The sequence below is a fragment of the Apus apus genome, chromosome 20 (assembly GCF_020740795.1).
Source record: "Apus apus isolate bApuApu2 chromosome 20, bApuApu2.pri.cur, whole genome shotgun sequence".
In the NCBI taxonomy this organism is placed as follows: domain Eukaryota; kingdom Metazoa; phylum Chordata; class Aves; order Apodiformes; family Apodidae; genus Apus; species Apus apus.
In genome coordinates, this window is record NC_067301.1 from 215,903 (window position 1) to 242,218 (window position 26,316).

Below are 26,316 nucleotides of genomic sequence, written 5' to 3' on the forward strand. Positions count from 1 at the left end.
CAGCACAAGCGCCAAGCCAGCTCAGGTCCTTGGCACCAGTCAACACCGACAGGCCCAGGGGCACTGGGGCGGCCCCGCTCCCCGGTCTGGCGGCGGCACCGCGACCCGCCCGCCTTGGGAGGACCCGCCGCGGCCCCGCACCCCCGCCGGGCAGCCGAGGCCGCCCCAGTGCCCCTGCAGGACCCCGCAGCCGAGCGCGCCCCTGGCAGCCGGGCGGGCAGTTCTGGGCAAACACCGAACAGGGTCGGGTCGGTGCTGAGGGATGCAGCACAGCAGGACCTGGAGCCCGGGTAGCAGCCCACACAGCTACAACACAATCCTGGGCCCGTGCTGGTTCTGAAAACCATTTGGTGAGGCTGTGCGGATGAACAACTCATTAATGTAGCAATGAGTAACAAAAAAAGGTTGCTCCAGTAGAAGAAAAAAACCGAAAGATTTGGACCAGAAAGGGTGCAGGCTTGCTAGTTAAGGCTTTCTGGTGACTTTTGGGACCTTCTACACAGCCAAGAGGCAGACTGACTGTCCAGAAAATAAGACAGCAGAAGCAGTGTCTGTAGCCCTACATTGCCAGATGCCCCCAAAATACTGTGCTCCTCGCAAGCGAAGCCTCACTGGGTTCAGTTGCTAACAGGCCACCATTGTTCCACGTGAAATAGTCATTAGGTTACACCAGTGCTGACACTCAGCTTGTACTATGCCCCAGAGAAGCAGGACTGGCACAGTCAGACCCTGTTTTCCATCAAGACAAAAAAAAGGTGAACTCCAGCTTGTGGTGAATGCAACTGATTTTGATGTGGGATGGAGGTAAATGCTGAACTCATTAAGGCGATGCAGGTCAGGAATTATTCTACCAAGAATGTCAGACCAGATTTAAGGATCAGCTCCAGTTTGCAAACTCTACCGCTCTAAGGTGGCTAGGTAGCACCTAGCATGAAGCCATTATGTGGGAAATGCTTTCCCCTTCATTGAAACAAAACATTGATGTTTGGATGCTTCCTAAGTAAAGAAAGAGCCCTGTCACAGTAATGAAGTACTTCATTAAAAGCATACTGAGTATAGTCAGACATGCTAATGGCCTTGAATGCTCTGACTTGTACAAGAAATATTTTTAAAGCCTTGTCAAAGCTTTAACAAAACAGCTCTTAGGAGCCTCTATTAACAAAGCAATGAAAGGTAAACCGGAAAATGTTAATGTGTAAAATCCCTAGACTTACCTCAGGGTAAGACCATTCTGGTGAATAATCTGTCACCATGAACAAGCGCCCACTCTGCTGTAGCAACCCCAAAGTGCCTTGTGCCGCAGCCGCTGAGACCACCTCAGCCACGTGCATGTAGGCCATGGTGCTGGCTCCGTTCTCCGTGCTGCTGAGCTGCATGTTGGCTTGCTGAGGACTGCAGCAAGGAATGCACATTTCAGCCTGGTTGTAGGATGCTCTGTTACTGTCTTCAGGCTGAGACAGCCCGGCACTGTCACCTGACACCAGCTGGTGTCCATAGAGAGCATTGCTCCCACCTTCCACTGATATGAAATCATTAATTAGATCAGAAAACTGGTTGCTGAAGGAGATGTCAAAGTGGTCCAAGTTAAGCTCCATGTTGGAGGAGTTATTTAAGCTGGGATGGGCCACAGGATATAGTCCTTGTACCATGTTTCCTTGGAGAATAGGGAGATTGTTCCCATTCCTGATACCCCCATTGGCTTCAGACTGCAAGTAGTGTTCTGTGCTGCAGGCCTGAAGATCCCCTGATTTAAGTAGATTTTCGTTCCCTTCTGCCTGCTGGGAGGTCTCCATGGGAACTTCAGCTTCTGCAGTCATAGCCTGGAAGTTTGCTTGGAACTGCATGAGCTGGAGAGAAGAGGTGGACTCTATTCTGGTTTCCACTGTGCCATTACAGTTGGAAGTGGTTTGGGACGAGGACTCTGTTTTCACACTGGGGATTCCTAATGTGCCCACAAATGAGCCGCTTGTGTCATTCAAATTGTTGTGAGCGTTTTGCTCAAGAGGAAGAGGTTTGCTGGCATCCTGCAGAAAGAAGCTGGGGGAAGGAGTCTGATGAACATGAGGGCTCTGGACAGTCTGATTGAAGCTGGAAGAATAGTCCTTGTTGGAGTCAATGGCACTGAAGTCCATCTGCTCCAAGGTGGTACTTGGGCTCAGACCTCCTCCAGATGGAAGCAAACCTGAACCAGTAGTGAGGGTGAGAGTGTTAGATGCAGAAGTGGAGGAAAACGCTTCTTTGGACATCTGTTGTTCAAAAGATGTGTCCTCTGTTTTAATTTCCTTTGTGAGGGTTGTATTGAAGTTGAAGCTACGTTCTGTTGTGGGTGACTGCCTTATGTTGGTACTGATGCTGTCACTTTTCATACCTCCTCCACCATAGGTCTGCCCTTGCTTGGGATTGTTAAGAAAACAGTCTGGGTCAAAATTCATGGTGGTTTCTGGAATTTTTCTATTTCCATCTAAAGTTGTGGAGAGCACAAGTTCCTCGGAGACAGTGCTGGGTAGCATCGACAAGCTCTCTGAACTGCCAGTTGTTGGAAAAGCAAATTTGTGTCCATCTGAACTCACAGCAAGTACTAGTCCTTGTGCAGCTGCATCTGAGGACAGAAGGTGTTGATTTGGGCCAGAAGTGGGTGACATGGTATACACAGCTTCACTGGTGACTTCTGACATAAATACAGTGGCACTTTGTGACAAGCTTCCCATAACTGATGCTACAGCCATACTGGACACACCCGTGACAGCTGGGCTATCTGCCATATCTGGGTCACTGTTTAACCCACTGCTGATGGACACAGGAGAATTCTGGGTTGTGTCAGGGACCTCCACTTGGTTGGTGGAAGAAACCTCAGTGCTGTTTTGATGAAGCAACACTGGTTTTGCCACTTTGCCATTCCTCTTCTCTCGGCTGGAGGCCTTGCCATGACTGTGCTCGTTCTTGCCTTCAGAGACATCGTTGTTTTGCACCTCTGAGTGAGCGCTGTACCCACCTGTCCTTGGCTCGACCTTTGGTGAGATGATGCGATGTTTGGCACTGTTACACTTGTGATGCACGCTGCTTCCTGCCCCTGTGCCAGAGAAAAACAGCAGTTGCCATTCAGTAAATGCAAAATTAGGACTATGCCAGGTGTGTATCATGGCTGCAGAAAAGGAGAGCTTTGCTTACATAGAGGGTGTGTGAGAGAGTGAGGACACGTTCGAGAGAGCAAGAGAGGCTTCAGAAATCAAATTAACTTCTCACCAGTGCCAGATTTACAGCTCCCTTTCTGTATAATGCATAGATCCATTGCACACATGCGCACCCTTCTCCCCTCCTCACCCCCTTCCTCCCTGCCCCATCAGACAACATCTGTGAGAAGCTTCAGAGTTATTTAAATGTGCCCGATCTCCATGTAGAGTCTGTAAAGCTGCTGCTGTCAGCTCCAGCAGAAGGTTTCTGCCTTGCAGGCCCTGCTCCACCTGTACCATGGACAAGACCTCAGCCTCCTGGAACAGACGTGCAGCTCTGCACGCTGATGTTGGGGGGTTTGACAACCGCTCCCGTGGGCTGGATGCTGACTGGTAACCTGGAGGTGACAGATGCCGTATCATCTCTAGGCATCACCCTGCTGCCTAGAGTTCAACCCTTATCTTCTTGCCATCAATGTGCCTATTACAGCTGCCAATCACATTATTAAAGAAGTAGTACATTAGCCAGCACAAAGTTTTCCCTCCCTAAGGATGCAATGGGTTTCTCTTGATCTAAGCCATTAATATCTGACAAATAAGCATTTTGTACTCTTGAGACGTCACACACAGAGCACACGGTTAGTATTGGAGTGGCTGAAGAACATGCAAACAAAGGTCACCAGGAGACAACCCTCCAGGGAGTTCAGTCAGCTGGCGCCTTTACTGGCCCAACAGAAGATGAACATCACCCAAGTTCCTGGGAGCTTGGAAATCAGGTAGGATGAAGGAAACAATTCTGTCTGCAAAGGCATCTCGGCCACAGACTCTGGCACTGGGACTGCTTTTGTTGTTTAAAGAACAACCTATGAATTTTTGATGTTTCTTTTCTTAATTGATTCATTTTCCCTAGAATGAGGTAAGAACATTAATTATGGTACTGTATAATGACTAAAGGGGGAAAGAAACCTCCTTGTAGCTAATGGCTACAATTACAAATGCCAGCTTCTAGGTAACAAAAGTGTCCATGTAGCCGATACAATTTACTAAATCTTCCGTTCCTTGCCCTTGAAAGGGAACTTCTCTATTAGGTGCTCAAGATTTGAATCAGGTCACCTAAAGTAGTTCAGGGCAGAGCTGCTGAGACTAAATGCAATATTTAATCTCTCTATTCTCCTAGGTGCAGAGATGAACAAGAAACAAAGAAGAGGCTTTCATGCTGTCATCTTTGCAGATGACAATAAGGAACTGGGAATGTGTGTGCCCATGTGTGAGCTGTCACAAAACAAAGCAACACTGCTATGTTAAAAAGCATGCAGCAGACTTAGCAGAAGACAAAACATCAAAGGGAAGAATGAAAGGATTCATGTTCAGATCTGCAAGCCTGGATCAAATGCTGAGCCTTAAGGGTTCAATTTTAATCCAAACTCAGTATTTCAGAGGTCATCACTCTTACTTAAATCTTGATTGTATAATGCAACTGCCCCCCCAAAAAAACCAACCAAACAAAAAACAACAACAACAAATAAACTCATTTAGGCACTGACAGCTTTCTTTAATAAATTTTGCTAGACTAATTAATGTGTCATATATTTCACTTGACCAAAGTATTAGGCAGGGGTGGCTATAAAACAGATGAGCTGAAAAAGTGAATCACTCAGCTTCCCACACTCTCTAAAATGCTCATGCTAAGGTTGCTGTCTCTTGCTGCTGTAGTCTCACTCAAAACAAAGCCATTTTCAACAGGAAAGAAGTTTCCTGTATTCTCATGATAACGAAATAAAGCCTGTCTCATCCCAGTGATACCTTGAAATTAACCACCTGAGTCCGTTTTCTTCAGCAAAGTGGGCCGCAGGGCAAGAAACTCAGAGGGTAAGGTGGGAAGAACATAAAATGTTGAGGCTTCAGTAACAAAATTTGATCAGGTAGAAGAGAACACGCCTTTTTGAGCAGGTCACACATGAAGAGCATTTATTAGAACTTGCATAGTGCAGACTGTTGCCATTTTTTCCAGAAGTTCCAGCGGCATCTTCTGCTCAAGACTACTCCTGTCACGCCTGAGTTGACTGCTCTCAGTGTTTCATGATCCATCGTTTTTAGCACTTCATTCCTAACAGACCCTACTTGAGTCTGGATTAACCTGCATAATTTTGTGCGCTCCCGAGGTACTCACCCAAGGTACCAGTGCAGAGACAGTTGTGTGTTCGAGGCTGTGGTTTGGTCTGGTGACTATCAAGGATCTGCTGCACGAGCTGCTCCACTGAGAACCCTGAACTGCTGTTCCCATTGCTGCATGTCCACTTAATGCCATGAACTGCAAAGAGAACAGTCAAACTTCCCATCAGAAACTTCAAAGGCACACCGAAAACCATCAAAAGCCACTCAAAGAACAGCAGAAACCCACTGCTGATACTTTCTGTCAGAACTGAAGGGCTCCTATAAAAAGCAACATTAATGTTTATTGGTTTACTGCTCTCTGCTCCCTGATATCCATAGGTTTCTCCATGCAATTCCCAGATTTGGTATGTACAGAGAAGAAAACGCACTACAGTGTTTCTTCTATTGCAGTTTGCTGCTCGTGGCGGCTCTCTAAGCTGAAAAATTGTAAGGGCTGAATAGCACATGTAACCTTCAATAAAACCCTGAAAGTGACGCAACACTTGTGCTTCACTGAAGGAAAACAGTACAATTCCAAGGAGCATTTTGTAGTCTTTTTCTGTACAATATGAAAACAAAATTAGCTAGCTTTATAATAAAATCAGCAACACAAAAAATATACCAGTATAATAGCAGATACAAATCTTTTGCCAAGGTCTTCATAGTCGGATACTGCCTGGCAGCAGTGAAGCCTGACTCATTCTCACGGAGTCACTAATGCACACTGTGCGAGTTCCTCCGCAGATTTAGACAAGCTTTCAGTAATTTGGGAAAACGAACAGGAGGGTGACGTTGCAGAACATGTTGCAAACTGAAGATCTCTTTTGGCCTGTAGCTATTTAAATATGAACGCTAAACTATATGCATGTGAATTATTTGAATAAAGGATTCCTCTCAGAATTTTTAGATGCAGAATTTCATATAACATTTATATTCTCAACCTGAGTTACAACGGAAACATAATTTATAAAATATTTTCTCCATAAAAACTGACTCAAAGCATCTTCTGTCTCCTTTAATGTCTCTCTACGTTATTTATATGTGTGTCTATTATTTATTTATCCTTTGTGTGCACTAGAGCTCACTTGCAGATTTTGGAGAGTGCTGGTTGGTGGCAACATCATTTCCAAGATGTCCCTGTGCCTGGCAGCTCAGGCCTGGAGCCCTGCTTCTTTTTAGGAGTGTCTCTGTCATACTCTAACAAAACAGGTTGCATTATAAAATCCTTAACCAGAATATACCAAATCAAAGGTAGAAGTCCCACGAACTTCAGCTTTGCATGATTAAGCTCTAAATATACAGATTCCTGTGTGGTGAAGGTCCTTGATGTGAGGTTGTGAAATGCTGGCAAGAGCCCATTGGGCTAATAATTGCTATATAGCCAGAAGTATCTGCAGGCTCTGGAGTCTCAACAAGCTATAAGCTGCTTCATACAAGATGATCAGAAACAAATGAGGGTAGATTGATGAAGATAGTAAGTGTTCTCAAAGAGGCAGGATATTGTGTGAATCTCCTGTTCTCCTCTTTGATGATGCTTATTTAGTATGTAATAAGCAGCCAGTGGAACAGAGTTCCTGGATCTGCTCTGTGAAGCAGTTTTGGTGCTTTTCTAATCACCTGTTGTTGTGTTGCCTTATCACCCACTGATGTTACTTTGCCTAACAGCATCTCATCTTGACCTAGTTTTAGATTACAGAATTCAAAGTTTTTACTGGTGAGGCCAAATAACTTGCAGAAATATTGTAAATAAGAATTAAAACTATTGTTCCTCATATGACTATTTAAAGTGCTGCAATTAGTTTAGTAATGAGCCCCTCTATGCTTGCTTGACAACCACATTTATTGTTACTGTACCCAACAGATTTTGCTTTCTAGTACGTTCACAATTCTGAATTTGCTCTTAACATGCAGTATGTTATTTTGTCTAAGTTGAAGTTTATATTTGCTCACTGCTTCAGTACCTTTGTTTACATTCATTTTATTATGCTAGGCACATTATTCTGTCACAGGTGACATTATGCCTAACAGCTGATGTTCAAATAGCAGTTTTGCAAAAATACATTGACAAATTAAAATGCACTAACGTATTTGGAATACTTTTGGCTATACTTTATATAGTTACCAAACAATAATTATTATTCTTCAGAAACTTTGCATCAAGTTATTTCTGGTTACTTTAGAAATGCTTTGCTAAAGAAGTGAGCTCAGATCCACAGTTAGGTATAGAAGCCTGTTTTACTGCAGTGTGTCAGGGTTTGCTCCCTACTCTGCTGCTAAACCTGTGATGAGCAGCATGTTACAGGGGCAAGTCTGGTAAGTGAATCATGTCTCATGGTCTGTGTACATGATGAGGGTTCTTAGTCTGAAACAAGCTGTGAGCTGGAAGCTAAGAAATAGCAAACAGCTTTATAGCTGAATACATATAGCACCCTGCCTGTTATTTTCAGGCCCTGCCAGCATAACACAGTCCTGTCATGATCTATTGCTGCTGAGGAAGGGTCCTTCTCTAGCTTGGCTCCAGCTGATCTGAAAGGGCTCCAGTTTCTGTCCATGTGGTGTGACTTTTTTTTAATGTTTATGCTCCCTGTACATTACAAAGGTTATAAAATAAAAAGCCAGTGAAGGGTGACAGATTGCAAAAAACCCCAAAACGTCTGGGTGCTGAATGCAAATTATCCACTATCTTGGCACATCCAATATGCAGATTTTCTCCCTCCCCCTTTTAAAGAAAAACTCTATGAGCTGGTGAGTTGTTAGCACTGAATACCAAATGCTATCAAGATGGCTTTTAACATGTCATGCTTGGCTTCCTGACACACAATGAATCAGCAGGAAAGGAGATTTCTATAGGGAAGTGCAGTGTGAAAGAAAGATTAATAAAAAGCATACACACACTCTTCCTGTTTCTTATTGGCTCAAAAAGTTAAACCACTGTAGAAGTACGTTTGATTACATATAGTAATAATATAGGAACAAAAAAAAAAAAAAGAAAAAAAAGATTGAAGCTTAACAGAAATGCTGGGATGTGTTTTTATCTGGATTTCTGTTCAGCTTCCTTTTGCATTTCCTTATAATATACAACGAAAGCTGTGAACTGCCTATTCTTTCCAGTGATACCAGGAACGGGTCTAAAAGCTGCTGCATTACAGCAGCAACGTGTTCCCTGCCATACACCCTCTGCACGGTGCCTGCAGCACTGATGCAGCACAGCCAGGGAGAATTCCTGGTATTTCACTGGGGGCTTGGAGTGGAGAAGTGAGGATGGAGGAAGGTCCACAATTCAGAGAGCTAACGCTGCTCCTAGCAGTAATGCTTCCAACCTCTCCTTGTGGATGGCTCACACTTTTCTTCTGTCTCCTTTTGTGAAGAAAATACAAGAAAAATGACCTTTCGGTATTGCCTGAGTACTCCTCATTCATTAGCACCACCAGGACTTTGTCTGACCATCATGAGCAAAGGCATGAAAAATTATCTACAGTACTAGGAAAAAGGCAGCTTGGAAGCCAAAGGAAACACACACACAAATGATTGTCCAGGTTTCATGTAACACTCTGGTTCTTTCTGCCTTCTTCTGTTGCTGGTGGTTCCCAGTCCTCCCCAGCTACCAGGTCTAGCGTTCATCCCTAGCTGCTATTTAAGAAGAATCTCTTTATAATATCAGTAAAAGGAAAAGTGGCTTCATCCTGGCTCAAATCAGGACACAGCTATCTTCCCCTTCCCCATCACCTCAAGCCTACCTTGCTGCCACACCTTCATTCCAGACTGAACATTGTCAATGGCTAAAACCCTGATCATTTTCCTCTCTGTGAGTTCCTCCACCCTAAGCAAAATCAGCCCCTAAAATACATTCTTACATTTAAACTTGATCATTTCATCCTTTCTGAATGCTCTTAGACACTCCTCTTTGCCACTTCATCCATTTTTCACTTACTGATTCTATTCCAAAGCTTTTGTTCTTCTGTATTCCATACATACAACACAGCTTACACATTATGTATACATACAGTACATAATGAAGCCATTCCCTATATCTACATGCTGCTCCTTTGCTCCATTTTGAGAGGTAAGGATCTGTCTTTTGTTTTTTTCAGTAGTAATAGTAATGATGGCATCTTCCATGTGAAGGAGATAAGTTGGGCAGACTGACAGAGCTGGAATATTTGGAATAATCAAGGTCAGGTTTCTGTTGGCTTCTCCCTCTTGATGCATCTCAGATGGCCCACTGCAAACCCCTGCATCATAGTCCTGCCTCTGGCTGCTCCTGACCAACAAAAAACACTCAAAATCCTACAAGCACTGACCATAGTGCAAGTGGGTCCTTTCTCCAACCACTCTGCTAATGGGACCAAAAGCCTGCTTTCTTTCCTACATCCTGCTCCACCAGGAGGATGTTTCCATGGCAATGGTCAATTGAAAATGGCAGCCTTGTTCCTTCCCTATTTGCTGCATTGCTGTTGACAGAAGTAAAGGTCTTGCTCTGAATTCTCAATTTGAATGGAGGAAATTTCTGTTAGATTTATCCCTAGTATCCAGATGCCCACAGACAATTCAGCTTTGATTTTCTAACCCTCCATGTCCACTCATTACTGATGGAAAGATTTCCCAAGCCTTGCTGTTGGGGATGCAGGCAAGGAAAATCACCTCGCACGTTCGCCGTTTCCTCAAGACACTCCCTGAATTTTAACGTCTTTGTAAGGACTTGTAAAGATGTTTCACTCTCAGCTGGTCTTTAAAGAGAAGTCTTTCTTCCAAAATGAGACCTTTCCTTGAAGGTCTGCTCAGATGCAACTGGAGGCTTAATAGCAAATGGGAAATACGTGTGGTTCAACCACGCTCAGAGAGGAACAAATGTGACTCTTCTGAAGCTGCTCAGAGCGAGACTCCTGTAACTTTTATTTGCAGCTAAAGCAATTTTTACTCACAGCACCTGAAGTCCAAGGGTGCTCACACATGAAAGAGCAGCGCTGCAGAGTGAACTGTCAACCTGTTCTCCTCACCTGTAACAGGCAGAAGATCGTTCTCGGAGTTCTTGCCTTCGACGACGTTCATCAGGACAGAGCTGCGCCCACCGGGCCGTTCCCTTCCGCAGGACTGGGTATTCCTGGGGCAATGTGCTGAACAGCCGCGGGCTGCACCGCGCGCAGCGTAACTAACGCACCGAGGAGCCTGTCCCTGGCCGAGCCTCGGCTGGGCCGGTGTCGGGAGCCCCGCGCCCCGGGGGCCGCAGCCGCTCGCTCCTCCGGCCCCACCGGCGCCGCCAGGTGGCGCCAGCGGATAAGGAACGGGCGGGGCGGGCCCGGCGCGGCCGCCGCGGGGGGGGCCGGGGACCCGCACACGCCGCGGGCACGGCCCGGACACGCCGCGGGCATGGCCCGGACACGCAGAACCCCACTTCCATTTCAAAACTCGTCCCATGCTTAGAGCAGCGCCCGTGCAGTGCTGAAGGGCTAAGACCTGCATCTTGACGAGGAGAACTGGAGCACTGGCTGATGTGCAGCTGGGGTGTCCTCCAAGTCCCAGTTGGACAGAAGAACCCATCTAGCACCTACCATTGCATTTTCTGATAAAAAAACACACCCAATTCTAGTAACATTCCAGATACCATTCCAGCAAAACTGGACATCCACATTACTAAAACCAACTCTTGTAAATAATCTAAGTTACTTTTTACATGGAGATCAGCTGGAACTAAGCTGGCAAGCTTCAGTCTCCATTGGGGGCCACTTTGTAGCTCTGACAAACTGGTCGGGGAATGGTAAACACCATCCCACATAGCGTTTTTGCACTATTGACCTTCTAAGATTATTTTAAAAACCTTAATCACAAATCTAATTGAAATTTAATACAAATCTAAGTAAAGTCAAAAATATCCAACAACACAATTCTTCAAACTGTATTGACACCAATTACTGCTATTTAAACCTCTTTCTGGGCTACACACATTCAATGCCCTCTCCAGCTGTGACAACACAGGGATGCAGTTTCAGTTCACCTCCAGGAGCTCCAGATTGTTTCACTGACACAGAACAGGGGCAACTGGTGACTCCAAGGAGAGGAAAGACCTGCCTGTGCCCAGAGGTGTCAAGGCTGATGGGTGCCCATGAAACCTCCAGCTCCCCCAGCTGTGGCTGCATGCAGGTGGCACAAGCAGGAGCAATCAGTTTCCAAGTAGCAGAGGAATGAAAAAAAGCTTTTTTTCCCCCCTGAAAGAAGGATAGCTCTCAATTACAGTGGACCTGAAACAAAGATTGCAACATAGCACCAGCTGTGAGCTTGTAACTCATACTTTGCCAGCTGACGGATGAGAAAGCCAAAAGGGAATGAGTTGGAGAAACCCCCAACATGAGCTGGCCCACAATTTGCTGATCATATGGAGTTTATATACGGAATTCTCCTGTGCTGGATTCTGCCACTGCATTTTGCTTTTACCACCAGATGCCTCTAAGGACATCTGCTAATCTGTTCAGAGAAATCTCAAAGCAAAACCATAATGGGGCACAAGAGGGGGGGAAAAACTGAAAGCCATGCCAAATGGAGGCTCACTCTTCATACCAGGCATCCTGAAATGACTTACAGGTGTCTGAGATAACATTCACACAGAATTTTCATGTATCATCGCTATTCATTTTGCTCAAATATCCTGAAAGGTTGCATTCATACAACAGCAACACATAATGACCCTTCTGGTTCAGACAACCAGTTAGGACACTGCCAACAGTCAGAGTATTGCAGCGCTACTAGGATGTTTCAGTGGAGACTTTACAGCCCCCCCCATGCTCCCTGACTTTGCTCACACCTCTAAGACAAGCTGCTCCATCTCCTAGCTGGGAAGGAGAGAGGAGTCATCCTGCTGAAGGCCATGAACAGTCTACTCAGCCCTTCTAGGCTTGCCTGCTTCAGTCTCAAGGATCATCAACAATGACTGTCCAGACAGGACAATCGAGCTCCTGATTGTCCCAGCATGAAAGCAGGTGATAAATACATCGGAACCAAACCAAAAACCCAAAGCCATGAAAACTGAAGTCAGGCTGATTAGTTATTTACAGTCTCAACTCAGTTGGAGATGCTGAAAAAGCCCAATCTTTTAGAGCATCTACAGTGAGCATTTACCTTTCATGGATATTAAAGTATGTTAATTTTAGTCTCTTAATTAGTTCACAGACCAGAACAAGTTAGTGGTGTTTCCATAAAGCTCTCAGAGCTGTATGCCACCCTGCAAGGATATCTTTTCATCCACAACCACCCATGCAAGCACAGTCACAGCACTAGGACAGATCACCCCTCAAGCCAGTCAAAGAAGCTTTGGGTTTGCAGAGGTCTTATTCAGGAGGGGAGAAGCCACCTCTAAGCATCCCAGAGCTCAGGGCACTGCTCTGCTCATGGAGGTGCCACAGTTGGGTACCAGGAGCAGGAGATTGTCCAGGATTCCTGGAGAATACTTGCTGGAGCATGGACTGGCTTTGGGGTGATGAGTGGGGAAGAAGAGGGAGCCAAGTGAATTATGGATGCAAGAAACACAAGCAAACTCCATGCTCATCCCAGTCAGGGTCTCTCTGCATTTCAGGAAACACAGTTTGATGTATTTGTCTGGCTCAGACTCTCAGACCGATGCCTCTCTCCCTGCCAACCATCTGCCACATCACTTTTAGTTCTCCAGGCACACACGGCCAAGAGAACATGCTTCCAGCCTTTGGCTGCCACACTGACTCTGCTCTCCTAGAATCTGATATGAAAGCTTTAATACCTGACAGAGGTCAAAAACTTTAATACCTGACTCTGGTCCAGGCTAAGTAGGACTTGAACGAACAGCATTTGTTCTCATCAAGTCAAGAACTAGTCACAGTCACCAGCCTCTGACCAGGAGGAGGCATTTTCCCCAAAGGTAGAACTAGTATCAGCTTCTCCTAAGTCTGAATTACATTCATGGTCTGAAACAGGATCCAAAAACATCCATGCACACCCTGGCTGTATCATTATTAACTCAAATGTGAAATTCTCATGAAAAACAGCAACCAAGAAAACAAAAGAATCAACAAAAACCTCACACAGCTTACCAACCTGAGGAATAAAACTAGAAGAACTGCAACATGGAACAGGTAAAAGGGCAAGACTGTCACTTCACCATGCACAGGGCTTTGATTAAGTCATCAACAAATCTGCTTTAGGGGAGAGAAATTTGGAAACATCAGGCAATCAAACTGTGAAGCCTGTGAAAGAATGATTAATGCAAAAATGTGATGAAACTAATGTGTTTGGCTCCAGAATTTCATGGCACACCCAACACTGGAACCAAATCTGATGGCTTCTTGGCGCACAGTGCCCCTCTATGTTCCCCGAACACCGTTATCCATGTCTTCTTTGTTTTCTAGGTCTGATCAGAATCTGAAGCTTTCATTTTAACTACATTTCTAATGCTGCGTTTCCAGGATGTGTACCCATAAACAGAGACATGTACATGCATATATACTCTGAATAATTGGGCAGAATTTCACTCTTCCCTCCTGAGACACAAAAGAGCCAAGTGTCATTAAATTTATGGTGAGTTTGTTGTAGTTTTCACATAATTTTCTTGATGCACTGCAGATTTTTTAACAGGCTGCCAATTCCTCTCTTGTTTAATGTTAAGGCACTTGTCCAGTCTCAGCTACACCTTCAGCATCTTGGATTTCTGGTTCAGGTTATCAGTCCCAGGGGCAATATTCTGTTTAGCAAATGTGTCTTTTTCCCTCTTCTGCTTGTCTACTGCCCTCCAGCTCTGCATGGAAAAGGAAAACAGGGGCCTGCAGAGCTCAGGATGCACCAAAGGAGTGGTGCAAGCTCAGACCTTATGCTGCAGTCAGCATGAGACTGATCTTTCACTGAAGGTTGAGACACATCAAAATGTACCTCAGGGCCGCGACCTCTGATTACAGAAAGCCAGGCATGACACAAGCATCTGACCAGGGGCAGGGCTGAGGAAGAAAAGCAGACCTGGTATTTGTTGACTCAGGTGCAAGCACCTAGATTGGACATTGTGGCTCCTGCAGTTAATCTTCTCTTGCTTACAGACCCATGTTATATACCTAAATTTGCCTTCTCTGCAAAAAGATGTTTGTGTGCACACTGGGACATATTCTCCAGAGGAGAACGTGCAAAGTAACTGTGATGTGAGAGAAAATATACTCGAGGGCAGATGTGGAGAACTCCACAGAGCTGCCTGTTTGCTGAGCAAACTTCCTGATCACTCTGCACATCTAAGCAGCCTTCTTTGCAGGCTGCAAAGTCTAGAGCAGCAGTAAAGGATACCCACTTTGAAACACTCCGCTCCACAGAGTCCATCTGTAAACACCAGCAACACCTTCTGATCTGACACTGAACCACACAAACATGGACTTGCCCTTGGGAGAAACCTACCTTCCAATACTACAAAGGCTCCTTGCAACCAAGTAGGCACCTGCAAATGGTGCTTGAAAATGCAAGACCTAGTGTGTGGAGGGGACCTTATTTTGGATAAGACCTTTTTGGGGACAGTCTGGGCAGCTCTCATCCCAGAAGTGTTGAATATTGGGAAGAAAGAACAGGCAGGCAAGTGCAAGTTGATTTTGAAGGTGACAAACGACTCCCTTCTAGTTAAGATTGATAGCAGTGAGACACACTGTACTACAAATTAACCCTTTGTAAAGCCAAAGAGCAAAAAAAGCCTCCAGATACTCACACATCGGTTTGAGCTGTCCAATGAGCTCTTCTTTTGTCCACTTTGCCCATTCCTTCTTGTCTGTGTTTATTGAGCACAAGATAGGGCCGCACGGTTTCCCGCAGTCCTCGATGGCAGGGACGTTCAGGTAGTGCACCAACACAATGTCTGGGTTCTGCAGGGAGAGCAGAGCAAAAGTTACATTGCTGGGCCTCTCCCTCTGCTCAGGGCCCTCTGCATTTACCTTCCTAATAAAAACTGTGCTAGAAAGTGTCATACTTAGATGTCAAGATGTACCAAATTTCCCTGAGATCAGCGCTTTCTTTAAATGAGGTGGCAAAAGACAAGGACAGCTTGCATGTGGCTTCAACCCCCACCCTTTGTGTGCGACCCTCCTGCTGCCTCTGTGTGCTCAGGGTGGATCTTTGCTCCAACCCACATAACACCGAGTGCTTGTGAGAGTCCTGCAGTCCTGCAAACACCAGTCTCAACAAACACCAGGCAATTTACTTTTGTTTCAGGGACCTGTGGGCTGTTGGATCCAATGCTTTCATCAGTTCTGATCCACATCGGGCTATTCTGAACACACAGAAATTCACCCAAGAACATCAGAAACAGCCGCACTTTCCATGTGGCAGCAGGAGGGAGGGAAGGGCACAGAGGAGGCTCACAAACAGCATTACAGAGTGCCCCGTGGGCAGGCTCTTTTCAGACAAGCCCAGAATTTCTTGTCTTTTGAAGACCGTGCAGCTTAATGATGAAAACAGCTTGCAGAAGGTCGGTACTGGAAGACAGCAGATCCTTAGCAGAGCCCCGCAAGGCGCTGGCTCCCCCCTCCCCGGCTCCTCCCGAGGGGCCCGGGCGCTCTGACGCACTGCGGTGCCGTGCCCCGACACGGCAGCGGAGCAGCCTTCCCCCCGGCCAGAGAGCCAATCACCTCAACAACTCTGCTGGCTTCCCAACACCATCCCAGGGAGATTGTACAAGAGATAATAACAAGATTGAGAAGCGGATTTCTTTCCCCTAAGTAATTTACTCCTAAGTTCACAAACTTTAATGACTGCTTTGGAATTATTTATAAAAATAAATAGGATAATGATGTAATTAAAACCCTAATGTTTCATTAATGCTGTTAGAGCCCTGTTCTGAGTGAGAGAGGGAACACAAGCCATCAGTCGTTTGCAAAGGTTGTGCTAATGGGAGTGCTTGCTCAGAAACCCGCCGAGAGCTGGAGCGGCCGGTGGGCTCCTGCACCGCGGGAGGTGCCACAGCCCCGGGGGCAGCGGCGCCGGCAGCCACGCTGTCCGGGGGCAGCAGCTCTCTTCGGAGTTAGGAGGTGATGCAAGCAGGAACTTGCATTTTCCTCTACCGATGAAAACTCCAAGCAAGGCTTTTCAGTGAAGTTTCTGCCAGGCTGTAGCATCAAACTCCCGCAGCCTGTGTTATAAAGACATGCATTGCACAGGGAAGAGGCAAAGAAACATAGCAAGGAATTGCTAACAACTTATTTCAGAGCAGTTTCGGAAAGTGCTAAAGCAAAGAAAACCGTCAACTCTTCTATTCCCAGGAGTCTCCTGGAGACAATGAATTGGACCTTTTATCTTTAATTTTTACATATTCACAGCCTTCTGTTTCACAGGGCACATCATCTTCCCCAGAGGAGAGGCAGACAGAGAAGCACACAGTAAAACACCGTATCCTCTCTTTCCAAGTTGCTGCAGGCTTCTCCCTCTTTCCACACCGCAGAGCTTCAGTCACCACACAAAAAAGAGATGTGTTTTCCTCTTGGCCTTCCCATTTTACCCTTTAAAGGTGAGGGAGGAGACACCTGGGGCTCTCAGGGAATTAACAGGGCAGCTGAGCTGCTTCTAACATGAGCAGCCAGTGCTGCTCCGGACTGGGGAGACTGAGACATTATGGTCCTCGTCCATAATTCAGAAAATATTCAGATGATAAAAGTGATTAGCTATACACCCAGTGTCTATCAGCTAACTTAACAGAACTAGTGATTTAGATGATGAAGTAATAAAAAGTAATATGCTTCACAGATTTTGTGTAAAGACACCTTTTGCTCCCAGAGGTTTCAGAGAAGAGAGCAAGGACATGGTGCTGCCGCAGCGTCGAGCAGGCTGGCAGTTCTGCAGATGCTGCTTCTGTCGTTTCAGATAAACTGTATTTTTCACAGCTGTTTGTCACCAGACAAGTGAGGACAACAGGGCTTCCTGGCTTCATTGCAGCAGAATTGAGTGGACCTAAGAAGCGGGCTGGCACTTTTATATATAAAAGCATATAAAATAAACACAAAGCCAACAGATTTGTTTCTTATGTCTACATCTGAAAGTTTATCTCAGGTTGTCAAGTCTCTTGAATGGCAATCTATCTAGTAAAGTGTTTTGAAACAAATTAAGAGATGCATAAGGTTTTGAAAATTCAAAATCAGCAAAGAATCACTATTTCTTTGTGGAGACCCACCAGTGGAACAAGAGAGATGTGAAAGACTAAAAGAAAAACTACAAATTAAAAAACCCAAAACTTCCACATGCGAAATGTGCCAGGAAAGTGGACGTGTCACAGCAGAGGCCCTTCCCCTGGGAGGTGCTGGAATTTGTTCCAGTATCCCTGTATGGTAAGCCAGAGATGGAGCAAGAAGTGGTTAAAAAAAAACAAACCACCACACAAAAAGCTGTTAGTTTTGATAAAGAAAAATGCAGCTGCAACATCTGTCTGACTCTTGTTTGCAGCTTCATCAGCACTAAGTGGTCAATAAATCAGACTGGCATGGCGTTGTATTTCCTCCATGGCTTAACCATTAATCCAGTGATAGTTCTCATGAAAAATGAAGGTGAAAACCTATGTGATAGCAAAAGTGTATACATTATCCAGAAAGTAATAAGAGCATGTAATGGTGCTGCAGACCTCACTCCCAGCAGGATGACTGGAGCAGAGGCAGCCCCTGGGCTACCTGCCATTCACATGAGCCAAGTACATCAGCTGCTGTGTGTCCCACCAGCTCACTCTCATGTTTATATTTTTCTCATAAGCAGAAACTCAAGGCTGAAGCAATCTGGGTTGCTCCAGCTCCCCAGTTCTGGCAGGAAGGGAGAGCAGAAATGCAAAAAAAGGCATGTCCAGCCTGTGAAGGGCTGGTTAATGCTCGATGAGGGACTGTCAGGTACCACCAGGACTCCAGGGCTGCCAGGGAAACCTTCATCTCACTTCAGCAACCACCTTCTGCTTGCTTGTTACTACCCAAAATCAGTCCCCCACACACTGGATACTCATCTTGTTTCTTTTATGTTGAACTTGCAAGGTGCTGTGCATTATTAAAAACATAGAGGGGAAAAATGGTCATTTTTCGGGGGCTAAACCACGAAGCAAAAGGGCAGAAGGAGCAGAGGAGTGTGGCAGGTGGACACAGAGGTGGCTCCTGCGCCCCCTTCCAACCCTGGAAATTATAAAAGGGTTTCTTCTTTTCCGATGGCTCTTCATTCAAGATGTTTGCTTTGTATTCCTCAAACCATCCAAAAGGTTGAAAAGGAATCTGAGCTTTCTAGGAACACAACTCACATCCATCCATGTGGGGTGACTGGATTAATACCTAAAAGATTACCACACAAGAAAAGATAATGCCAAAAGGTTTCCCTGTTTTTGAGAGGCTGCCATTACATGATGCTTAGTACCCACAAGGAACTTGGACATGGTGCTGGGAGCGTCCGTGTATCACCTACATATTGTCTAAAAACAAACCAAGGAATGAAACCATTCCCAGATATATGTAGGTGTGTGACACTCTTCTATTCATAGCAGTGTCTATCTGGATGGTTTCCTCTGGATTTTTAAGGGTCAGAGCAGTGCCTGAGATACCTCAAGTAGGAGGCACAAAACCACAACACAGATGTAAATAGGATTTTTTTTCTTTTTCCAGAGACTAAATGCTAGCTTGGGACAAGATTACTGGTTTGAATCCCAGCAATTTATTTATCCTTGAACTAATTTCTAATTGAGGTCATGCTATGAAAGGCAACCTGGTGGTTGATGTATTAGAATATATCCATCTTTCACACTAACAGTGACAACCAAAAAAACCAATCTAATACTGACTTTAAATGCGCAACCCATTACCTCAAGTTATATTGAGCTAGCCATGTTTAATTAGGGAGAACAAGACAATTAATAGACACATAGCACAGCCCTAGCGCCCAAGAACCAAAGAACGTCTAAGAAAGGGGGACTCCAGAGCCAGATGATAAAGCAGAACTCATGCTGCAGAGGGGAACTCCTTTTCCTGGGAAATCCATTTTAGCCTGTACAGCTCTTGAAATTAACTTTTTATCCAATGCCTCTGTTTGCACAAAAGAGCTGGTGAAATGCATGCCCTTTCAAAAGCTTCCTCAGGAGGAGAGGACACTGGGGTCAGCCCAGCAGAGAAGAGACATCAGTACATAAATGGTTTTAAACATGGTTAAAATCAGCATCCTGACAGGCACTGGCTTAGGAGTGGTTGCTCAGTGTCATGGTCCCTGCCTGGGCACAGGAGCAGCGGGTCCCCTCTGGGGCTGTCCCCCCATCCTCCATCTACACCACTGCTGATCCTGTCCATGCCTGAAGCCACAGGATTTACACCCCATGGATACCACAGGTATCTTCAAAGGTCAGTTGGTCCACAGTTCCAAAACAGAGTAATTTTTCCAGTTTTTCAGCTCAAAGCCTTTTGAGATTTGTTGTTTAAATTCACTAATTTTTGAGAAAAGAGACTGGTGACAGGCCAACAGCTCCACAGACCACAAGCAAGGGAACAATGAATCGTGAAAGGCTTAGAAAGCTAAGAAGTTTTGACCCTCATGTAAATAAAATGTGATTTCCTGCAATGGTTTTAGAAGGAATCAAGACTTAATACAGTTGTATGCTTTATAACGTGCTCCCCAGTTCCTCTTCAATACCTTGGTAAGGGAAGATAAAATGTAATCAGGAAAGTAATTGCACTCTGTTCTACATTTCATGTCTCAAAAGAACAACTACAGGGTACAGAGCCACCACAGGGCAGGGTTTGGATCAGAAAAATACAGGGTTTCTTTCTTTTTTATTCTGTTTTTATCTTTCTTCTTCCTCTGGCTGCTCCTGACATTCCTTGATAACCTGCATGTTTCTCCTCCAACAACAAACTGTGCCTGTCCCATCCCTATGACACCAATGACAAGGGCAGATTCCCACTGCTCCTTGGGAGCTCTCTGGTCCCCAGCTGCCAGCCTGCACAGAGCATCATCCTCTGATGTAAGGATGATTTGTTCCCCACATGCTGGTGGCAACACTTGAACACAAACAGGAGCGAGAGCCCCACCCCAAGCAGCCCATGGCACATCTCCAGGGGAGCCAAATGCAGAGGAGCCTGCTGGACAATCTCGGGAGAAGGCAGTAAGGGAGTGGAAATGGTCCTTAAGTTTTTTTTTCTCTCCCTTGAAAGAAAGCTCCAGGGTGGTGTTCAGCATTTCACAATATAGGTGGTTTGATTTGAATTTCCCCAAGACAAGCCCAGAGACAAGCGGAGTCCTGTCCAGAGAAAAGTCAGGAGATCTCTGAATAAGCCTCTGTCTGTAGGTGAGCCTGGCAACCAACTCATGGGGTTACCAACTGCACATGGATCAGCCTGGTCACCATCAGGCAGCATTCACATAGTGAAAGCAGTAAAGTAAGTGTCTTGAGATAAAACAAATACTGAATACTTACTAATGTGTCATCAAATGTGATATATTTGAAGGTATTTTATATACAAAGAGCTGCCTCTGAATACTCCTAGGGATCACATTTACTTAATAGGCACTTTTAAAGATACAGAAAAATACAGGGCTGTAATTTCTGGCCTCCAAATTTCCAAAAGGAAATGGATTTCCAAGTTGCTTATTATCTTTCATAGCAATGCCCCTTGTGCTAGTAAAAGGTATAACCGAAGGACAGTAACACACAACTAGAAGCATGCAGCAAAATAAAACAAAGAGCACTTCTCTTTCTCACATAGGTATTATTCTTCTGGACAATGGAAATGTCTTTTCCTGTGTGTCACGGCTCCCAGCTAGAAGCTTTAACTTACACAGGCAGCTGACAGGGACAAGATAATTCTACCATGAGCTGGGACTGTTTCTGTTTCTAGATAAACAATCAGCAGAGCTGTTGATGCTGATGCAGAAGTCCCGTGTCCTGGTGCCCAGAGACAGAAAGGCTGCAGGGAAATCTGCCCTGCTTATTGCTCCAGAGCAACGAACCCAGTGGAGATGGTGACAGCGCTCACCCGGGAACGGCCAAGAGGAACTGAGCTTTGGGCACCCAAACGCTCATGGCATTGGCAACACCCTGCTTGGAGGTCAGGGGCTTTCCCAGGGAATGGCACCAGCTCCAGGCTTCAAACCGCACAGCCAGGCAGAGGAACTGAAGGAGCAAATGCTGTTCTTGCCTGTTTCAAACCATGGTTTTTACTGTTGCCACTCAGTTCTTTATGACTGTACACCTGGATTCTTGAACAACCATCCTGACACTTTCATAGTCATTGAGCAGGGTCACAGGAGGCGCCTGGGCAGCTTTTTGAGCAAGGGCAACAACCTTCTAAGGCTGAGACATCACTCACATATGAAAACATAACAACAATAAATGCACATAGAGGAAACGTACAGACAGCAACTTGCTCTATTTCAGCTTGCTTAGAGATATTCTCTCTTAACATACCTCCCCCCTCATGACAATCACATGATAAGGGCAACAGATCCATTTAACCCAGCTGCTGCATCTTGTATCGACTGCCTTTTAAGGGAGACAAATTTGCCATGGACATCATCAAAGCATCTCCTCCTTTCTGTCATTTGCTCTCTCCACTTGTCCAAGCTTTTGCAACTCACTCTGCAAAACCCTTGAGGTTCTTCAAACAGTAACTCTGAGGGCAAAGCAAAAGCTTCTTTGGGTCTGAACTCTTAAGAGGCTCCTTCCTGCCAAATGAGGATTCCTACAGACATACACACTTCTTGCTATCCTGCACATACGCTGCTACTCCAACTCTCCACCTTTGAGGACTGACACTTAATGCCTCTATTTTCTTATATTAGACCTGCATATCGCAACCCCTTCCAGACTGGTATAATTTCTTCTGCATGGAAAGCAGTGCAGAGGAGACAGTCAAGGACATCCTATATTTCAAAGTGTCCTACGCTTGAATTATGCTTTTCATTTGCAGAACACCTCAAAGAATTTGCTAACAGATACCACCAAAAATATATACCAAGGTTACTTAATAGCAAACCACAGCTCTTTCTAGGGTAAAACAAAGCAAATGCTTGATAGCACACAAAGAGTCAGTGAGGAACTTCAAGGCCACCAAAGCTGAGGATGCAGAGTTCTGCCCTGCAGTTGCATTAATAGTTCAAACCCATGTCACACCATCCACACCAACACAAACAAAGCCAGTCAAATCATCACATACAAACATGAACACTGAGGTATGAGTACGATTTAATGGTGCCAGCCTCTTTGCAAACTGTTACTCTGTCAGATTAGCTACTGCATTCAGACTATTTTCCCTCAACAGATGTGAGCCAGAGGTCCCTCAGCTGACATTTCTGAGGACTTTTTTTCTTTTCTTCATTCTGAAGCACAGAATCTTTTTCCTCTTTCTATCACAACCTTTACATGGGAATTCTGTCATTGCATTTCAAATGGGTTCAGATAGAGCTGAGCTCTAAACACTTCCACCCTCATCACCATCCAGAAATGCCAGCATTATAATGTGTGCCCCAAGTGGCTTCTATCCTTTTCCAGCTCACCCAAGCCAGAGATGCAACAATAGCTGGTCTGAAATAAGAAATAATTTTCATTTCAAAGCTCTGTTGACATTCACCAAGTGCTTTCAAAGTTTATATCAACAGAATGCACTGCTTCAAATTCTGGTTTGAATGCAGATGGCGCAAGTTTTTTCTCTCTCATGTGCTGATGGCCTAGTTTGCCTCAAAATCACTATTAACTTAAATATTAATGCATTTCTGTGCATTAAGAACCATTCAACGTGTACCTGAGGATTTCTCACTTTTTGTTGTTGTTGCGTAGTTTTGTTTTGTTTTTAATTACTATTGTTGTAGGCAAATCAAGTAAAAGAAAGCTGACATTTCCAAATACCAAGTGAGAAAACCCTAGGAGAACATACCCAGAGCAGTAAGCGTTCCCTCTAGGGATATGCTGTCCCTCAATGCTGCTCCTAAAGTTTCACCAAGAACTAAACTGTTTTTGTACATATGCAAATGTGTTAAAATAATTTGAAAGTTGGTTGCCCCTCAAAAATCGTGTATAACCCCCTCAGCAGCAGCGTGCCAGCATGCAGGAACAGAGGATATAGGACTAAGGATGTGCCCAAGGGTTTCCATGTATGTGAGACGGACAAGATCAGCAGCTTGGTGTTTCACAGGACACCCTGGTCACCCAGCCCTGTACAGACCCCACACCCATGCTGGCCAGGAGAGGGGCATTCTGCAGCCCTGGAGGCTGCTGGGACTATGCTAGGCAGGCTCTCCCGCTGCTGCTGTGCCTTCCCTCTCATCAGGCACCATGGGCTCCCCATGCTACTGTTCTGTGACTGCCTCTTATTTCTGGCTGGTGTCTGGATGGGGTGAACAGCCCTGACAAGGCTGATGGGGCCGCGCTGCCCCTCACAGCATCTGTCACTCCTTCCCCAACCAGGACTCAGGACACACCAGCCTTTACCCCTTCACACATGTCTGCACAAGAGCAGCAAGTGCAGAGACACAGGGCCCCAGGTGCCTGGAAAGGACATTACCATGACCTCGATGCCTGCCTGGAGGAAGAGGAGATAAATGCTATTTAATGTTCCACGCAGCCTATATGGTACATGGTAAGCCAACAAATCCTTTTTATTTTTACACTTTGCTCTTGCTCTAAGGGCTTTGTCATTTATAGGTTCTTTAAATTTCCTACTTTTGATATCAGTGACTGGTAATACAATTCCCGGAGGAAGAACATCAATAACGTTCAAAACACTTTCATAATGTTAGCTTTGATAGTCTTGTAACACTTCTGTTCCTATGGCGTAACCCTTATGACACTGCTATACAGCATTCAGGTTATTCATTTAAGGTTTTGTAGTGCCTGGATAACCTTTCCAAACAAGAGTAAACCCCAGTGCCAGGGAATCCAAAGCTCTCCTCCTGTGGTATTTTGGAGTCCAACTTTGTGTTGGGCATGAAGGCTCACAGAGATGCAAGAGTCCAAATTACAGAGACAGAAGGTGGCAGGACTGGAGTCCCCAGGGACTGAGAGGGGCAGGCACCCGGGATGCATCAGACTGCCACGTCAGAGACAGGCAGGACTCCTCCAGTCTTAATACAGTTGCTGGCTTTTACTCGTTAGCACGGTGCCCTCAGGAGGACTCAGAGCAGCCAGCTGGGAACTGACACAGCACTTGAGACTGGAAACATCGAATCCTTAGGCAGAAGAAAGTATCAAACTTGATTTTCTTCTGAATTGCAAGAAAGAGATTATTAGACACCCTTCTTCATTTTTCCCTATCACTCAGAAGCCTCAGATTTCCCCAGATGGAGATTAACAAACAGAGATTAGCATCTAAGAGCTGCTATAGGCTGTGTTAGACTGAGCCCAGTTCTCCAGGCCTCCTATATATGTATTTCTAGACTCCCAAGTGGGTTCCGACCAGCACCGACCAGGGCTGTTAGGCAGCTCAGAGTGGCTTCTCTGACCTGCTGAGGAGAGCAGTTATCTCCTCATGTCCTGGTTTGAGCCAGGATAAAGCCACTTCAAACTCCCAAGGTAGAACAAGCAAACTGGCTGCTAACTAGAGATTATATTATTATTACTATTATTATTAGCAATGAGCAGAGGAGGTGCTACAACCTGGCTAAAGCCAAGTCAATTACCCTTCAGCCTAATCCATCAGCCTCAAATCCACTGCATGGGAGCAGGCTGGTAATTTCCTGGCAGATGAAGGGCACCAATAACCTGAAAAGCTGTGTTATTTAAGCAGAAGGTGAGCTTTGTTTAGCCCTTGGGCTCAGGCTGAGCAAATGACAGATGCTGACACTACAACCAATTAGATTTTTAAGTACTGAGAGGAAATTTATCAGGTGAGTGTTTGGAGATGAGGCACGGGAGAGTTACCAGCTTCTTTGGAAACACCATGGCTGTCTCTCACTTTGTTCCTTTGAAGGTTTTCCCTGATGTTTTTATTTCACAGTATGCACTTATAACAATAGTGAAGTTATAGCAATGCCTTCTGAAGTGTAGAACAAATACCAATGCATTTGCCATTATATGCAGAAATTCCCTTTTTCTTTTTTAAATTTACTCACAAAAAATGTATATAAAGTGGAGATATTTTATAAATCAAGTGGTGCTGCCTGTGGTGTACACTCACATTAGCAAGAGAAAAGCACACAAAATGCCAACAACATTGCACACTTTACAAAATATGAAAAGGCAGGGAAGCTGCTAAATTTCAATAACAGGCACAGACTATTACACATGGCAAGTCATTATTCATTTTGCCTATCAGCTACTTGACCCAGCTACATACACTGATATCTTGTGAGACAGCCCAAATAAAGCAGCCATAGTAAGAACATCCAGTGCCAGACGTGGGAATAAAGTTTAACACAAGTACTTTTAAGTTTGTAAATGCTGGGGAAAGTGAGCACAGATCAATGGGTTTTTTCCAGCTTAGGCATTAATGCATCTAAAGCAGCATCTAAGAAATAGGTAACTCCAACAAATGAACAACTTATGGAAAGAGTCTTTGAAATCCCAGAAACAGCAGTATTCTCCACTATCCTAATTTTTGAGAGGAATGTTAACGTTTGTCTATGTCTACCCTCCTGGCTGTTACTGGACACTCATGCTACAGCATTTATTTTTCTCTGCTGCTCCATCTTCTGTTCCCTTTCACTGGGACAAATCCGAGACCCCTTGTACTGGTTCAGCTCCACTACAGTCCAGTTTAAGGTACAGGTACATTCCTTATATTAAGGGATGGAATTCATCAAAAGGCTTTTTGCAAAGTTACCTTCATAGCACGATCTACCTTGAGCAAACACATGGTGTTACACTTTGCCAGAAAATGCCAATACTTTGCATGTTAGTGTCTGTACAAATCCTCCATAGGTTTTCTGCCTGGAAAACACTTTCCTTTCGCCAGCACAGTCTGCCTTTTTGAGTCAGAGACCCTGCCCAGATGCAGTTTGTTGCTAGGTTCGAGGGTCTTCACTCATCCAGCCACAGATCCTTGCTCCCTCCGGGGAGAGGCGGTGCTGACTCAGCAGC

The 26,316-nt window shown here is 45.1% G+C and overlaps 1 protein-coding gene across 7 annotated transcripts in view; it reads right to left on the reverse strand.

The window, feature by feature from the left end:
* The window catches only part of CAMTA1 (calmodulin binding transcription activator 1), a 256,449-nt gene that overhangs the window by 42,755 nt on the left and 187,378 nt on the right, over window positions 1–26,316 (reverse strand). For 6 of the 7 annotated variants that reach the window (XM_051637665.1, XM_051637659.1, XM_051637662.1 and 3 more), the window contains 3 exons: window positions 15,019–15,172; window positions 5,341–5,481; window positions 1,215–3,070 (listed from right to left, as the gene is read on the reverse strand). In XM_051637665.1, coding sequence (XP_051493625.1) covers window positions 1,215–3,070; window positions 5,341–5,481; window positions 15,019–15,172 — 2,151 coding nt within the window. The remainder of the gene's footprint in view (window positions 1–1,214; window positions 3,071–5,340; window positions 5,482–15,018; window positions 15,173–26,316) is intronic. The other variant, XM_051637661.1, reaches the window with a different exon arrangement.